The sequence below is a fragment of the Pieris rapae genome, chromosome 8 (assembly GCF_905147795.1).
Source record: "Pieris rapae chromosome 8, ilPieRapa1.1, whole genome shotgun sequence".
In the NCBI taxonomy this organism is placed as follows: Eukaryota; Metazoa; Arthropoda; class Insecta; order Lepidoptera; family Pieridae; genus Pieris; species Pieris rapae.
Genome location: NC_059516.1, coordinates 4,101,694 through 4,121,197, shown reverse-complemented (window position 1 = coordinate 4,121,197; position 19,504 = coordinate 4,101,694). Strand labels below are relative to the sequence as shown.

At 33.1% G+C, this 19,504-nt stretch overlaps 1 protein-coding gene across 1 annotated transcript in view; it reads left to right on the top strand.

Annotated features, from left to right (window-relative positions):
• The window catches only part of LOC111002849, a 31,804-nt gene extending 12,354 nt beyond the window's left edge, over positions 1 to 19,450 (top strand). Inside the window, exons 2-6 of the mRNA XM_022273108.2 lie at positions 13,112 to 13,284; positions 15,509 to 15,692; positions 16,413 to 16,552; positions 17,197 to 17,422; positions 18,812 to 19,450. Coding sequence (XP_022128800.1) covers positions 13,112 to 13,284; positions 15,509 to 15,692; positions 16,413 to 16,552; positions 17,197 to 17,422; positions 18,812 to 18,903 — 815 coding nt within the window. The 3' untranslated portion in view covers positions 18,904 to 19,450. The remainder of the gene's footprint in view (positions 1 to 13,111; positions 13,285 to 15,508; positions 15,693 to 16,412; positions 16,553 to 17,196; positions 17,423 to 18,811) is intronic.
• The last annotated feature ends 54 nt before the right edge of the window (positions 19,451 to 19,504 follow it).

Genomic DNA, 19,504 nt, shown 5'->3' with positions numbered 1-19,504 from the left:
GTGTTCACGGCTTATAAAGAATATGAACAAACTCGCTACAAGTGAGAGTGGTGAAAAAAGGGATCGTGAAGAAATCGCCATGCCATAGACCCGTAATGTCGACGCCGTCATTTAGCATAGGATGATCACCTACTTGCCTAGTAAATAAAAAAATGATCACGATACAGCTACAGAAAAGAATACAAGGCAAATCTTGTAGTGCTACTGGTTTTTGTATTAATCTAGAATATATAACAACAACAGTACAATCTCGCATCCTAACAATTTTCAGTCTATAGAACGCCTTGTCGTCCAGGGAAAGGTGAAAGGCAACTTCACGAAGGACTGATCAGATTAAGTCTGCCGTAGGAGAATCACTGAATCAGGATGACTTTCAATAGACAACGATGGCGGAACGTCGTGAAGCGCATCACATCTTCGCCTTCTTTTTTTGTCAAGAGTATACCGAAGAATAATAATATGTATAAAGTATAAATAATAATAATATAAAGTAGTTCCTCAATTTTTTTTTTACACCCTTAAAGCTAATCTATTAATATATCATTTTCCGGTGGATGCAATGCCCGATGATGTTTTCATTAATGTGTATTCATAGAACTAACGTTTAAACGCACATATAGAAATATAACTACATAACTTTTGCGTTTAGACGCGATGTGTAAAGTAAATATTCATTATAAATTTTTCCAAATTCACACAAATATTTGAAATAGCAGCAATTTTCTGTTTCAAAGGTCGGTACGGCGCGCCCTAGGCAGAGAGAATTTTGTTTATCACGCTTTGACTTCACAAAGCTAAAACTGCTATAACCGGAATTAATCACCAAACGCTTTTCGGAGTCAATTAAGAAATAACTGTTTCATCTCAATATTTAATTTGGGTAAAGGATTATCTTATTTCCTTATTAATAAAAAACAGTCTTAGTATATAAACAAAATACTTTGTAGTACCGATTTGTAGTATTGTCTTTTATTAACATATAACTTTGACACATTTAAAGAAAACACTTTTTGTCACTGAAGACAAAAGGTGTTGCATGTCAAAAAATGCTGTAGAAAATGTTGTATTATCTGTTTTTATTATATATATATATATATCCATTAAAAAAGTGTAAAAAAGTTCTTTAAATATTGTGTAAAAGTTATGTTAATAAAAGACTATAATATAATCTCTGTAATATAATAGTGGAAAAGAGAGGTATATTTATATTTAAAACTTTACAGCTTTATATATTTGTGTATATAAAGATAATAATACCACAGTTCTATAATATAAATGATAGTAAATAGGAAACATAAGATTATAACGAAATTAGAGTAATTAAACTGCACAATTAGTTATAATTACCCTCGAAATCCTGAAAATCCAATAGTCTCAAGTATACAGAGTAATTACAGTATTTTCAGCTTCTATTATTGAAATTGATAACCCATAATAGATTGTTTGAACTCTGCTTCCTAAATATTGGCTAATCACGATTGATTACGCTATTCACTGATAGGCATTTGAATACTGTATGAGGAATTAAAAATTATAATAGATATAAAAACAGTGACAATAGTATATTTTAATATCTAAAAATTCTACTAGGCTCAGACTAAGAACATACTAAAATATATAAATATAGAATAATAAAATACAATTAAGTTATGAAGAAAATTGTCAGTAATTGCTATCCTCTAATCCCCTCCAAGTAATCTTCTCCAATAATAATTGATCTGTACTCAAACGTGGGACTTCAGAGTTGAGAGTCGCATATGTATTAACAACTAACGACCAAAACCAACCTATCTCAATCCATTTTTGACCATCTGAGGTAGACATCTAATCCAAATATTGATAAAAGTGTGCCAATAACCAATCGACGGATTGTAATAGCCATCTGTCGATACAAGCTATCCATGGTCGGATCGGTGTATGTGGATAGACCTCTGTATGAAAAAGACAAAAATTAAAATTACACCAGTTTTAAAAATATTTAAAAAGCTATTTCTTATGTTTAAAACATAAGAAATAGCTTAATAAATAGCTTGAACTGTATATTTTAATATTATTTGTTTTTTTTTATTTACTTTATATTAATTATCAAATATGAATGTAAAGAGCAAAGAGATTGCTTCTATCCGTCGCCAAAAATGGATTGTTTTATAGGAGATAGGAGATCGATCCACTGTCACGGTGTGATCTCAAATTGTTTTCAATATGAGATTGTGGATATATTATTGGGTTCGAGCGTAAGTCAAGCAATTTTTATACCTAGTTTAGGACATTTAAAGGCCGACAACGGACTCGTGATCACTCTGAAATTCACATTGTCCATAGGTTGTCTTTATCAGATGAGCCTCCCGCTCGTACTTTATAATAAAAATAAAGTTACTAATTGATTTAAAAAGCTGCACGAATACATATAATTAACAACTCAAAGTGCTTGTTCAAACTTCCCGATGTAACTAACTGGAGTGTGAATACTAAAACTAGTTTACATTGTTAACTAAATAGCCAATTAAATTTTGTAGCAGCCCTATTGTTTTGTTTTATCAGATGAATGAGTTTATAGTTTGGGTAAAAAGTTTTTATACTACATACTTGTTTAATTGGTGCGGTATGTACTATTCAAAATATATGGTATATGCTTCAAATATTATATATCCATACGGGAAACCTCTGTTACCCATATTGAGTTATAGCCACACTGGATTATTATTACAATTTTAACGATATTGACCGATATACCGTTCATCCGTAATTTTACCTTCTAACTTACATAAGGTTCCAGAAACGTTTACTTAGCACGCCGAAACAACCTTTCAGCCAAATTATTTTAGGATTTTATTGAAATCAAATCAAATTCATATTAATTTAGGTAACGTTAAAGAAACACATTAAATGCATCTAATTCAATTAAACCAATCATTTAAAAACCTTTTGACTATTTAGTTATATTTTTATTATATCTGTAACTTGTAACAATTATATGCACTACTAAATTACTAAATCAAAACTAATGTCTGATGGCGACGTGCAATTGTCATAATAAATCCATCTATCAAGTAAGATCGGCTTTCATTACTATTTAGTATTTTTTTTATAGAACTGGGGGCAATCGGGCAGGAGGCTCATCTGAAGTTAAGTAATACCGCCGCCCATGGACACTCTCGATGCTAGAGGGCTCGCGAGAGCGTTGCCGGCCTTTTAAGAATTCATACGCTATTTTCTTGAACTACACTAACAGAATGCATGGTACTTAGGATAAGAAGAAACCATCTGATTTCATTTAAAAGAATTTAGTGAAGAGGAGACGACATTCTCAAGGAATTCATTCCATAAAGGCTCCACCCTATATAGCCTTAAATTACACCGTGACGTAATTAAAGCGAGAAAACCGCGGGGTATTTAATAATAAAGGCAGGATAATCAATCCTAGATGTTTTTATATCATAAATCAAACTGATCTTCAATAGATGTACGCGTTGCCCATATGACGCATTTTATTAACCTCCTTACTAACCTAATGTAGGTTAGTAAGGAGGTTAATAAAATGCATGCAGGCATTACCGATAGATTACCTACATTCAGAATGCTATCTAATCTTCTTATTCAGCACAAATCGTTAATTAAATATAAACGAATCTAAAGGCAATTGTAAATGAAAAATTTAAAATAGGAACTGTTTCAATTGAATCGTTTTAACTACTTTGCTTTCTTTTGAGTTGCCGTCTCAATAGAGCCTTTTGAGTAAGCGGTATGATTCTTTTAGTGAAGTTTTATAGAATTCTGATAATAAATGACCTGATTTTGAAGTATAATCTTCTTATGGGTATCGATCCTTCCAGAAACTTTTATATGCACAGGTGAGCTTTGTGTGATATATATATGTAACGTAACTTTTTTATCTCCTACAATCTATGCAGTAACCTTTTCTTATGCTTAAATTATTTTTAAAAAGATACAAAGTTCATATGAATTTAATTAATTATTTATATAAACATTCTAAAACTATGTGTATGCTGCCAGGCTTATATTTATCAAATACATTAATATTACGGCTAATAATAATAATGTAATAAGTTATCGATCATATCCATTGAGTACTGCTTATATAATGTTCAATTCTTTCTAAAAGTTAACAATACAAACCATCATAGATACAAAATTGAGTATATAAACTAACGAAAATACTAATTTTCTCTTAAAATAGGGATTATTCATTGTAATTAAATTAATTTAATGGAAATATTTGTTAATTAAATATTCCATTCATATTATTGGTTTTAATTTCAGACACAACATGTATTAATATTTTGTCAGTCAGCACTACGCCGGTTTTATAAATATTTTATGCGAATGTCAATCAATCATGTCTACATAATTACTTCTTTAACCAAATTCATTACAATGAGGTATTAATGTTTTTTTTATATCCAACGTGAAAATGCATTTTCGCCCAAAAGTTGCAAGGGTATATGGGACTAGATCCACACCAGAATCTCTGCTATTCAAAGGCAGGGTGCGCAATACCCACTAAAACCACATCGAGTAGTTCCTACAAGCGCGTTGCAGAGCCTCCGGGGTCACTTTCTACCGGGACCTCAACGGTAAATTACACTCAAAAACCTCCGGTGTAGTACACACTACATAGGAGGTAGAAGATGGGCATATCTTCTCGTATTTACTCCGCGTCTTCTAACCTAGGATTCGTCCAAAAGACTTCCCTCTTTCGTTCTTTAGTATATTTTGCAATTGTTAAGAGTTATAGTTTTCTTCCATGTAGGGTTTAAAATAAATAAAGTTTGTAAGAAAGTATTAAAGTAAGAATATAAAATACAGTAGAAATTTGTTAGCACTTCTCGTCATGAAAGAGTCCAGGTTTTATCGTACACAAAATGCCTAATGGTTAATACTCTGTTAAACTATTTTTGACAAAACCACCACATCTTAAAGGCCCATTGTAAAAAGTACAAAAAACACGAAATATAGAAATAAAATAGTTTCAAATTGGTTTTAATTTCCTGTCACCAGCACCACTGATTTTCAGCGGGCTCATAATATTCTGGAGTGACAACTGTATGAGCCATGTAAATGTTTTATTTGATGCAAACAAAAAATATTGTAATAAAACTATTATGATTTTTTTAAATAAATTACTTGCAAATATAGATGATGGATAAGGATTGTAGGGTCCACAATACAAACCGCATGCGATCCGCAATTATAATGATTAAACAATCATATTTCATTACACATACGTGGAAAATATACAACCTTATTTATCCAATCCGTGCAAACAGTCGAAGCCGAGGCACTATCTCTAGGTTTAAATTACAATATCAGTACACAAATCAATGTTAAACTTAACTCATAAGACACGTTCTGAATCTCCAAGTAACGTTAGCTATTTAATATATTGCAACTGCATATTAATGAGTAGAGCTGCCGTTTTGCGCGCTCTGCACTGATTAAAAACTTTGCTAAAACTAATTTAATAGTTGTGGTTTTTGTACTTGATTACGGGGTGTGAATTTACTTGTATAACAAAAGCTTTCAGTACGACAAAATTATGATTTACGGTTAGCTGTTTTTGTTCGGCGTTAGTTCATAAGCACTATTCACTGGAGTTGGTTACTTCAGCAATTAAGTAATGGTTTTATTAAGTTCACATATCGATTCGCAAGCCAAAATATATCGTTATGTTTCGTCAGAATACTTTAACTACTTTACATTATGCTCATAAGTAAAAGCGCGGCGTCGCTGGCGTAATGTTTAGGGTTGGTATAGCATATACATGTACTGTATTTTTTATTGACACTTACATCGATATCATTTCATCGACACTCACACTTTCCTACAGAATAATTGGTTTTGCATGATTCGCGCGAATGTGTGCGTAAACGCAGGTTATGAGATACGAATTTTATTTGCTTATTTCCTTATATTATATGTGAATTGTTACAAAACGTAAATTAAATTTATTTATTTAAAACTGGTGGTTAATTAATCTACCCCATAGTGGGTTCGATTCTAGTATTCTGCTTTGGGGCAAGAAAAATAATTGTTTCAAATGTTCCAGGACGAATGCACACCTTATATACAACTATTAAGAAACTACCTTTTGACTAAACGACACCCGTTAATACGAGCCTTAATTAAGGCTTATCTAAGCTAAGCTCAGAATACATGGCAAGATTTTCCTCTATTAAGATATTTTCCCTCAGTAGGTCGTTTAATAAATGTTCACTAAGCGATGTGGGCCGTGTGTAAATGGCTTAAGGAAGTGTAGGGTGAATTATGCTTTATTACATCCGTGTAAGGCTGATAGTTCAGTAACACGATTATAAAAGTAAAGCTCCACTTGCGCCTGTCGCTAAACTGATGGGTATAGCGATACTAAAGGGTTTAGTGCACATAACAACTTGGAAATTAATTTTATTCAGCTAATTTAATAAGCCACCACATATTGTTCATATGATGTGATAGTTACTCTAATTTTTATAGGTAATAAAAACCAATATATAAAAATCTAGTATTGTCTTTTATTTACATAACTTTTACACATTTAAAGAAAAACACTTTTTTAACGGATTATAGATATGTATTATTATATTTAAACTTATAACTATTTGTACATAATTTTAAATTTAAACCGACGTTTCGCGTGCTTTACAGCGTGCGTGGTCACGGTGACTGAAAACAAAGGTGTTAAATGTCAAAAAGTATTACAGCTGTAGAAAATGTTGTATTGTCTGTGTTTATTTCCCCGGAGTTGGTATCGACTAAAAGATGTAGGGTTTTTGCAGAAATTGCTCACGGTGTCCTCCATTTTCGCGGGTTGTTTATTTTGAGATTTTAATTTGGATATTATTGGATCCCAGGTGTTTGATAATTTTAGGCCGTCCTCTCTATTGAAATTGGCGTGTTTTTTGATTTCAATGGCTTCGCGTACCAATCTTGGGAAGAATCTTTTTTCTTTCGCAAGTACTTAAAGTACTAGCCAACTCCGGGGAAATAAATACAGATAACACAACATTTTCTGCAGCTGTAATACTTTTTGACATTTAACACCTTTGTCTTCAGTCACCGTGACCACGCACGCTGTAAAGCACGCGAAACGTCGGTTTAAATTTAAAATTATGTACAAATAGTTATAAGTTTAAATATAATAATACATATCTATAATCCGTTAAAAAAGTGTTTTTCTTTAAATATAAAAATCTGTATATTTTGGATAACAAGGCGGAGAGTGTTCATTCGAATCCATCAACCAATAGCGTGTATTTTTTCTCGATCTCCCTCTCTTACTCTCTCTCATTTGGTCTCCCTTTTTTACGACAAAAACGCTGCACATCTTCGTGACGTTTCATCTGTCAAAATCACCCTCTTTTACCCTCATGCGCCTGAATAAGTTTCACTTCAAAAAGTAGGATATTTCTGGGTTACAAGCCAAAACCAAAACATCACGTATCAACAATGCATTACATAAAACATGACGTCTTAGAGATGATCATTGAAACCCGATAATATGACCTGTTTTGAATAAAATCGATATCGTCACAAGTAAAAAACTATGACTTACATATCAAATTTTCGGTAATATCACATGCGTTTATCAACTTAAAACCATTAAAAAATGCCTTACTACAGGTTAGCGTGATGACTCAATTGTACTAAATTAAAACCTTTTAGATAACCGGTGAAAAGCATGAGAGGTATTCTAATCCATGCAACATCATGTGCGCTTTCAATTAGAAAACAAAAGTTTGAGTGTTCGAGTATTGATGTTCTAGTAGTGTTCTATCGAGACTTTAATCAAAATCGGTAGTGCGTGAAGGAGAAACATCAAACCCTTTTGAATTTTAGTTGAATTACTACTACAGTAAACTAATATATTCTCTTATCTAACGAGGGCAGCGCTAACCCGATTTGTTGTCAATATTCAAGTTACTGAAGTTAAAATAATATCGGAATAAATTATTCAAAATATTTAAAGCAAACAATGAAAAACAATTGCCGTCAAATCCCGTTCGTTTTGTTTATTGTTGAATTTAAAACTTATTTATAGTTTCGACGTTACATCAACTAGGGTTTATTTTATTGAACGTTTAACCTTTTTCAATCAAAATTCGGAATCTGTTTTAACTTCGCAGACTGGACCGATAGTTAGTTTCTGATTAAGTAGGAAGATCGTCCCTAAGCCTAAAACTTATTCATACTAATCTGTTTAACGAGTAATACATTATTTCAATTCAAGTATCATCCTTGATGATCTGATTTATGTCGCAATAAGGCATTAGGCTCACGATGAGATTTGATAATTCTTCAAAAGCCATGTAGGTGATCCATGTGTGCGTCGTACACACACTTATAACATTAACTTGAAGGCACCCTAGTTAGGTCACAATTCCTTCAATTATTTTTGTTTTGATACACGATCGGTAATTGACTACTCGAATTATCGACAACTACGGCTCGTTAATTCTGAAGAGCAAGTCCTAAAAATAACTTTTTTTAATTTGATGTAGTTATTATATATTATAGTATGTTTAAAGAAAAACACTTTTTTAACGGATTATAGATATGTATTATTATATTTAAACTTATAATTATTTGTACATAATTTTAAATTTAAACCGACGTTTCGCGTGCTTTACAGCGTGCGTGGTCACGGTGACTGAAGACAAAGGTGTTAAATGTCAAAAAGTATTACAGCTGCAGAAAATGTTGTGTTATCTGTATTTATTTCCCCGGAGTTGGTATCGACTAAAAGATGTAGGGTTTTTGCAGAAATTGCTCACGGTGTCCTCCATTTTCGCGGGTTGTTTATTTTGAGATTTTAATTTGGATATTATTGGATCCCAGGTGTTTGATAATTTTAGGCCGTCCTCTCTATTGAAATTAGCGTGTTTTTTGATTTCAATGGCTTCGCGTACCAATCTTGGGAAGAATCTTTTTTCTTTCGCAAGTACTTTCGGTTGGTCAAAGCGTATGTAGTGATTAGGCCTATCTAGTGTGTGTTCACAGACTGCTGATTTTGTGTGTCGTCTATGTCTTATGTCCGCGATGTGTTCCTTGAGTCTGCTGGACATATTGCGTTTAGTTTGCCCTATGTAAGACAGGCCACAGTCACAATCCAGTTTGTATCTACCTGCATCTTGCAATGGGGTGTTACTTTTGATTGGTCTTAGGAATTGCTGAATCTTCTTGTGCGGCTTGAAAATTGTATTAATGGAAGCTCGTTTTAGGACCCGGCTAATTCTATCTGTAACTCCCTTCACATATGGCAGGTAAGCTGGCTGGCGAGGAACTGTTTGTGTCTTGTTTTTGTTTCTGTGATGCAGCCGGGGGATGCGCAACTTGTTTCGGTGTAGCACCTGTTTGACATGCTGTAGTTCCTCCTTGAGGTGGGCCGCATCACAAAGACGTTGGGCTCTCTGAAACAAACATTTACCGACAGAGAGCAGTTGTGACGGGTGGTGGTGGGATTCACCATTGAGGTACCTATCTGTGTGGGTTGCCTTTCTGTGTATTGTGTGACCTAGTGTGCCATCTGCTTTGCGTATAATTAAAATGTCCAAAAAGGGCAGACAGTTGTTGTTTTCTTTTTCAAAAAGAAAACATCAAGAACGCATCCCCCGGCTGCATCACAGAAACAAAAACAAGACACAAACAGTTCCTCGCCAGCCAGCTTACCTGCCATATGTGAAGGGAGTTACAGATAGAATTAGCCGGGTCCTAAAACGAGCTTCCATTAATACAATTTTCAAGCCGCACAAGAAGATTCAGCAATTCCTAAGACCAATCAAAAGTAACACCCCATTGCAAGATGCAGGTATATACAAACTGGATTGCGACTGTGGCCTGTCTTACATAGGGCAAACTAAACGCAATATGTCCAGCAGACTCAAGGAACACATCGCGGACATAAGACATAGACGACACACAAAATCAGCAGTCTGTGAACACACACTAGATAGGCCTAATCACTACATACGCTTTGACCAACCGAAAGTACTTGCGAAAGAAAAAAGATTCTTCCCAAGATTGGTACGCGAAGCCATTGAAATCAAAAAACACGCTAATTTCAATAGAGAGGACGGCCTAAAATTATCAAACACCTGGGATCCAATAATATCCAAATTAAAATCTCAAAATATACAACCCGCGAAAATGGAGGACACCGTGAGCAATTTCTGCAAAAACCCTACATCTTTTAGTCGATACCAACTCCGGGGAAATAAATACAGATAACACAACATTTTCTGCAGCTGTAATACTTTTTGACATTTAACACCTTTGTCTTCAGTCACCGTGACCACGCACGCTGTAAAGCACGCGAAACGTCGGTTTAAATTTAAAATTATGTACAAATAATTATAAGTTTAAATATAATAATACATATCTATAATCCGTTAAAAAAGTGTTTTTCTTTAAATGTGTAAAAGTTATGTAAATAAAAGACAATATTATAGTATGTTTTTACAAAAGTAAGTACAAAGGCTACATAATGTAAAAGTGATGTTAATATTTATAGTACTAAAAAGTTTTACTTGTTTCAAGGTCACGTTATGCTCGATTTATGTGTCCGAAATACACGACGACACACACGTCAAATGCTAAACTTATACCAAATATTCCGTCAGGTGGGAATATGTTTTCAAAATTAATTGAATACATCCTTAAACCAAAATAAGGGGAAATTTTGTCAATAAAATGCATATTTTTGACACAATGCAAAATTACAAAATTGTAACGTTCAACGATTGTTTTAAATAAAATATAAAAATAATGATTAAATTAATTTTCAAAATAATTAACAAAGTTAAATACGTTTTAATCACTGTTATGTGGACCGCAACCTCTAACTAGTAGATAGCATAATTAAATAGTTTTCTTCAGTTCTTTTCGTTCTACGGTCTACGTTCTACATCTAATAATCTGAGTTAATACTAATTAAGAACATTTTAATTTTATTTCTTCTTATAAATTATATTCCAAATGAGCAAAATTATATCTGACGCAGATTATTTAAACAGTAGCTACACATGGTAATGTCAATCAATATGTGTTAAAAATTGGTGAAAAAGTTTCACGGTCTGGTTTAAAGAACCGTAAAACTTATGCCTGATTTCGCTACATCAAACCGGGCTTCCGCAACCTCATTGAGATGCCACAGATTGAATTAACAGTAGGAAAATGCTACTATATTTTTCTTTCTTTCTAAAGAGAAAAATCCTCAGTATTTTCAACAAAATATCTTCTAAAATAGCTATTATAGTATACAAATCAATAAAGCGAATATCATAATCATAAAATGATTTCAACATGATTATGATTTTACGTTAAACTATTTCCAGGTATTATACTTACTGTTTATTATATTATTCTGCCGCAACAGACTTGATAAGCGCTAACGAGACTGCCTCTGACAGGGCGCGTCGGAATTGAGAATTGGAAAATCTGACAGTAACAGACTGACTTTCGATAATACGATTTTTGTATGAAGCTATTAAAATGGAATTAACTTAGTGTATTTTAAAATACACTAAGTTAATTCCATACGTCATAGTAACCCGCTAATTGTTTGATTTTGTGTCACTAATAATTATAAGACATCTTTCGTTATAATACATTTATCTAATGTTTGCCTATAAGGGTCTGTTTCACATTGTCCGGATAAGTTCCAAATAAGCTATTTACTACTTATTGGTAGGGTAAACAGTATTTTTGCGTTTCACGACTGTCAGATAGCGCTATTCGTCATGAAATGCAAAGTATATTATTCGGAACTTTTATCTTTCGAATAATTTATGTGTTGCATAGCTATATGATACTTTATGCATACATTGTGAAACAGGCCCTTAGTCTTCTATAGATTGCACTCCGGAGAATGCTTCATGAAACTTTACAACCTAATTCCGTCATCCTCTATGCAGTTAGTTAGTCAGGCTGCATAACACTTAACATCAGGTGAAATTAGGGCCAAACGTATGTCCTAGTTCTGTTTAAAATAATAAAAACATTGATTATATGTACAAGACGTATTATTATTGAGTTCACGCTAAAAAGATAATATTATGACGTACCAAATAAATCTCAAATATTCTCAAGTCCCACGGCTGAAAGCAGAACAAAATTCGAAAATTTGGCAGATAGCCTCATTTGTCGTTGTCTGAGGAATTGAATTTTGTGAAGTAGAAAAGCAAGATCATGTTTTGATACCATTAAATAATGTTCGTAAGAGAATCGCCAGCATGACAAGTATATTTTTGTTGTTTGTGTTGCAAGTTATGTGACCTTTACCTATCTGTTTGGGACTTTATTACATTTAAATGATAAAGTGCAATAATTTCTAATCGAAATAAAATATTTAAAAAATCCTCTAAATGCTAATTTACGTTACTGGCTGATTAGTTCTAATCCGAACCTAGCGCCACCCATATACACCGTAGAAGAACTTTTAAAATGGCATGAAATATTATGATTATACCATATCACTGTCACCTAAATTGAACCAAAAAAATGGAGAGCCTTGTGAAAAGTTGCGTGGTTGATAAAAAAGAACCCCAAAGACATTGTCAAATGATTGAAAGATACATTTAAGATTTAACATTGGCGAACACAATGTCAAAATTTACAACATCTTTACGTCATCAATATTATTAAAGTGATAGTTTTATATAAAAAGAAAGGGACCAATTTATTTTCAATAAAAATGGAATTACTTCCATTCAGTATGTCTGAAATAACTCATAAATAATGTATTGCATAACTATGCAATAAATATTTAACTTAACCTATTTCTATCTTATATTCCATTTCTTTTTTTTAAATTTACTTTTTACTTTATGAACTACTGAATCGTTCATTATGATACACGTTAAATGTTTCTACAATTATTCTATAAGACATGCATTTTTTTTAAATTTTATAGTCTGTGTTCCGCTTGCTTGGCGTCATTCATACGTATCAATGATTCAATACTAGGTATAATACACGTGGTATATTAAAAAAGGGAATGTTTTAACGTGTTTAATACATTCTTGTACAATACTTATTTTTTTATTCAACCGATATTTTTTGTGAAACAATTAACTACAGCGAAGTTTTCTCTTTACAGTTATAGCCACCGCTCACAACATTACATACCTGGAGGTACCGCAGTATGGTGACCCCCGGAGGGACGCGTACCTCGCTTGCCACTACGTTAAGGAGAGAGGGGATCCAGCCCTCCACTCAGTGAAGTGGTACCGTGATAACAACGAAATATTTCGATATATGCCTGGGCAACAGGTTGGTTTAATTTCTCACACCGTTTGCACATACAATGCATGCTTAAATTTATATGTTAATTAATATAGGCATAGAGATTAATACGACAAAACAAATCAAAAATAATTTATTCATGTAGGTAACATAATAAATAGGAATACACATAAATAACAGGAACATAAACATAAATAAATAGGAAGGGCGTAGAACGGAAGAGAAGAACTGGCAAACTCTCCGCCTCTCTTTTTAATCGCCAAGTATATTTCTTTTACACAACGTTTGTAAAGAGCTCCAACCATTACACGATGTTCCATATGACATCTTGAGTAATAAAATTAATTAAAAACAAAAATTTGTCCTCTATATATAGTCTATAGCAAGAATAAAATATATAATATCTAAGTGACGAGAAAATTGAGATCTCCATTCCGCAGGAAAATATGCCGTTTTTCTCTTGCAAATAACAGTTTATTTTGCATTTTATGATACAAACTTTAAACTTGAATACTTAAAGTTTTAAAGTGCTCTTAGTGTTGTTAATAAACACGCTTGTATACCACCTGTTGGAATGAAAAGACTATCTGAAATGATTGTTTCGTTACGTCTGCATATTAATAGCGTTATATGCGGTTTTCCACCTGTCGTGTATTCGGACCTCGGCTAGGAGCTAATGCACTTTTTGAAGTGTACCTAACGTACCTAACGTAAAATTAATTACATGATGTAACAGAAGCAAAAATATGGTTTACTCCTGTTCTATTAAGGGTTACGTTACTCGTTATTTACGTTATTTTAAATTGAATTAAATAAATAAATCATATTTATAAATGACAAAAGGGTTGTGACAAGATTCATATTTCTTTTTTTATATTTATTCATATTCATTCCATTACACACCTGTGTTGTGGGTAACTAGAAGACAATTATTCCGTGACACATGGTAAATGTTTAAAACAGTTAAAAAATAATTTTAATTGTAAAAAAAACAAGTGAGTGTGTGAATGGGTGTGCATGTATTTGGGAGTGTAGCTAAAAGTGGGCCTGTGTTAGTTTTGAGACATCAGAGTCATTTCTATCATTTCTATAATTTTATATTTTGAACGGCTGTGAACGAGATTAAAAGCCTTTATTATTAGTTAAAAACCTGTCCTAAGAATGGTATGAGAAGCTTGAGTGTTAATATAATCTAGAGTATAACAAGACCCAGTCAAAATCACCGCGCACAGCCGTGTTAGCAAGCTAGTCAATAAACACAGTACCAATAAATTATAAATTCATTTTCCCTCAATTTATGCCGCGAACAGAATATTTTATAACACTTTTCCCGTGCAACGCCAATGAAACTGAAAATTCAGTTATAGCATAACTAGTGAGCCGAGCCATTTTCAAAAGATACTTTTTTCTTTCTACCCCTTTGTTCAAGGAAAATATCGATTTTCACATCGAGAGAGTGAATCTGTCTGATAAAGTTATCCTATCGCACTCATAGCTGAATGTCGTTTGCTGCTGTGTACGCTTTTTTTGGGACATCAAACAATCAATGCAAAACTTGATTGGTGGCTGTAACTTTGACGGCAAAAAATATATAACGGTTTTACGATTTTTCCTTTTTTTTAATGGTTTTACGATGATTCATAATGAATGAATAAGCAACAACATTTTATAAATTCATATTAAATTACAGTAAAAATAGTAAAGAAAAAATAATATAAAACCAAAACAAATTATAAAAGTTTGGTACCAATGGCTGTGAATCCAATGCTGGCAGCATTTCCTCGCTGTATTGCGATACTTATTCTTTGAGCAAGAAAAGCACCAACTCTGGGTCACCAGTACTGCCAGAGGCCAATATAAATCTTTAATTAGCGCCTAGCCTCGGTCCAAGAGTTCTTACTTCAAAATGAAAGTTGGACAAAAGACTTACATTAGAGCCGTTTATTATTTTCCGCCTGATCTTCGCTAATGCTTATGCTATGGAGGGAGACGGGCCTAACGTATCTGCACAATTAGTTTACTATACCAAAGCCCGTTCCGTCCTTCAAGGGATCAAATACATAGCATTCACCAGCCATCATCTCTAGCGATGGCTGTTCAATCTTTGAGAAAAGGTTTACGATTCGCTTCTTTACAGAATTTAGTATCGGATTAATTATTCTGAACTAGTAAAGCAATGTAGAAAAGCATTTATTTTATTATCGTTAATTTCAATATATGAAAACTAAACTAAATTGCCTTTATTCTTTAGCCCTCAACAAGAACCTTTAACACAACTGGTGGCGTTACCAGGGGTACATGTGACGAGAACAAGTGCTCAATAAGTGTGGCTCTACCCAAGCGATTTAACACCAGGATATCATTCACATGTGAAGTATCGACAGAAGGGCCTAGGTTTGAAGTTGTGAATCAAACAAAATATTTAACGGTGGCTGGTACGTGTATTACTAACTATATATCTAATACTTAAGGCCGGTAACGCACCCGCTAAAATGGGTGTGCAATATCTGTCCTTTATTATATTATTATATCATATTATATTATATAATATTATTTATTATATTATATACCCTCCATTATAATATACTATTTAAAAATACTACTAATATATGTTTATGTGTTAAGCCTTATATAGTAGTTTCTTTAAAAATAAAAAAATAATTAGCCCTAATTCAGTATTGTACACAACAAACAATGACTACAAACCTCTTTATACTGTTATATTACAGCGCACAATAATCTTATCTACGAGTCTTTTCTCGTTTACTGACCTGCTCTTAATTACTCATTTTGCGTTTTTGCATACACTATTCTTTCTCGATTTTTTATCTTCTTATTAGAATAATTACACTGATTATTGGTGTGTTCTCCGTAAAAGATTCAGCAGATAAACAGATAAAGATTTAACTTTTGTTCAACTTTTTGCTTTTTCAATGCAGTTCATCTATTAATTATTACGAGTAGTAAAAGTCGCCCTAATAATTTCTTCCACTACTAAGTTCAATGGCTTACTAAAACTGCCCTTCTACGATGTTTGTTAAAACACAGAAATTTAGGCTAATTTTGGGAGAACCATAAACATGTACTTAAGTATTTTAAAAGAAAATGTGACATGTTAATAGTATAGTCGATTTATTTATTTCATTATCTTGTAGTGACGCTGAAAGAAGACCCAGTGATATCGGGCCTACCAGGGAGTGTGCAAGTTGGAGAGGACGTACTTTTGAATTGCTCGACAGGGCCTGCAATGCCTCCAGCAAACATTATTTGGTATATCGATGGAAGGCCAGAGAAGGTACGGCTATATTAAAGTTTGCCTCGCATATTGTATACAACTGCTGTAAAATAAAAATATTACCGTATAAGTTGTATTTCAATTGCAGTATAAAAACCTTGATAAAAAATTTTATACTCTTATTAATCGCAATACGTTTAAATTTAGTAACCTTTTTCATCCTTTGTCTGAGAACCGCTTTTCATGCAACCTCTTTGCCGTAAACTACCGCTTTATATATTAAGCTGGCACGTATTTTCGGGCCAATACCACTTTGAAGCCTTCAAATCATTACACAGACTCCTCAGATGCCGGTCATGCATGCCTGCTCTTGGTCTATAGGCTTTCAACATATTATTGTTTAGTAACAAGCCTGCTTGTTTAAAAAAAACTTAATTACTTGTAATGTACCGTATTCTACAATTTATTCATATAAATTATTACTATAAACGTATATAAAGTTACCTACATTACCAGTGACATAAAATAATATAACAATAACTAAAATATATTATTAAAAGGAGTCCTTTTAGGTAAGGTTCCGAAGATATTAGCAGCGTGCCCCCTTTGAATAGCTAGACTTTTTTTATCCGAGGTAGCTATCAATTACAATTAAATAAATAAATATTTAATAAATTTACGAAGCGAATGCATAATTCCCTAAGATGGAGCAATGGATGTCAATGAACGACCACACCGAAGTATCAACGGCGGATGACTACGGGCTACGGTCGAGTTGGAGGCCACTTCGCTTTCGAGTGACGACAGTGAGGGCCGCAATAAGTCTAACATGTGAGGCTACGCAGCCCACTCGGCCCTCGTTTACTCGATCAACCAATCTGACCCTCGCTGTGGCTCGATCACCGCATCTATCTATGTTTACTGCCTCAGGTATGGCGATCAAAATACTTATGTCAAAATGCAATGCAATACCATTGATTGCAGGCCAGGTTCCCTATGGAACAGATATTACTTATGATTCTTGTATGTTCCATTTTTGAGACATTTGATTTTATTCATTTTTAATTTATTACGATTTTTTATAACAACCCTTTTTTATACTACGGGTAAAAATACGCAACACATGTACTATGGCTATATTAAATAATAGCGGTATGGAGATTTTAATCGACTGTCATCTCCAGCCTGTCGCTGTGGAGTTGATAACTTTACCATACTCTGGAAAATAATGAGACTGAGAATATTCTTTGTAAATATGTAGATTTTTTCATGTATGTGTCATACCTGTTTTCAATACTGCCATGTATTGGTCGACGCGGTATCTAATCTTCTTAAATAATTATATATATACATATTAGTTCGTAGCTCGTAGCGTAGTGCTAGGCGTAGAGAAATAGAATCAAATAAACGACACTATAAACAAAATAACTGATTTCAACAACTAAAATGAAATTAGGTTGAGAAATTCTCATTCCCAGAAACCTGATTAAGTATTCTAATAAAATCAGCGAGTTTCGCAAATAAGTTATACTGTTAGCCCCAACCTTGTGGGGGGCATGGGACGATTCTGCTATTTATCATGTCCACGGTAATTTCAGCGACCATTTATCATCCGTGATTTTTGTTGTCTTATTTCTTCAGTATAATATGTCGCAACTAATATATTACGATATAAGTTCATGCAAATGTTTTATATCTTGGATACGCTATGAGACGACTTAGGTAAAAAAAAATATATTGAGACGGTCGAATATCCCAGCCATTTGAGAAAAATAACATAACATACAGGCAAAGCTTTGTGATGGTCGATAATAATAGGAAATTAATGAGTGTAACTAAAATTTAATTGATGGCGTCTCGCCGACCTGGTACAATGCAAAACACTTAATTCGGTGCTGGCTAAACTTATGAATAGTCCTTGAATTTCCGCACCACATTACGAGGGTGGTGTTTAATGTAATGGGTAATGGAATTGGGAAGGAAATGGATAGCAAGCCAATGTACTCTAGGTGTTAAACCAATACTAGCCTTCAAACCCCAATAATAACTAATAAAAAACACTATAACCACTAGCCCTTGGCAGACAAGTAGGTGATTAACTTGCCAGACAAGGAGGTGATGATATTTCTGTACTGTCGTGATACGGATGACGTGAACGCATGACTCAGCAGCTTAAGAGACTCATGTTCAAACCCAGCCAACATTGCTCTTACGAAAAAAAATTTTTCTGAGCGACACACTCCAAGGTTACATAAACTAGCCCATTTTAAATAAGAAATTTTAGTAATATTAAATATTTTTTTATATTATTTATTGCAGGTTCGAATCCCAGCTCATTTACAGCAGCCGCAGTTATTGCCAGTATGTTAGTGCATACGTTATCTAAATACAGTGCCTTGAGTGATAAATAATCGACGTGGTCGATATATGGAGTGACGGTATTGTATAAAGTATGTTAAGGTACCATGGTACAATAATTATCACCCGATGCTGATTGCTCGAAAAATGTTATTATTATACTATGGTTAGATAAAATATTCCATCCGATTGTGCATATCAATAATGAATCTTTTTTATAATTTATTTAATTAAGCAACGTGTAATATGAGATAATTAACTGGAATATTTATGGACGAAATTTAATTAGTCATCAAGTATTATATTTTTTATTAATTTTTCCAACATTATTGATATGCACACAATTAATTTGATTGTTATATGTTAATTAATGTTTTTGATATCAAAAAATACGGTATCAAATGTTGTAAGGCCCGCCAAAAGAAATGTATTTTGGTGAAATAGGAAAATTGACGCGTTTTCATCAGTAATGTTGGTAGGTTTCGGCGGTTAAGAAAATGGCTGTGAATGACTTAAATTGGTTCTTATAAACGCTAAATCTAGTAAATTATTTCATTAATTTTTGACTTGGTAGGCAGTATTACCGTTTTACTAAAACGATTCGTTATTAAAATTATTCATATATTATTCTTTTAGTAACTTAATCAGTCTTAA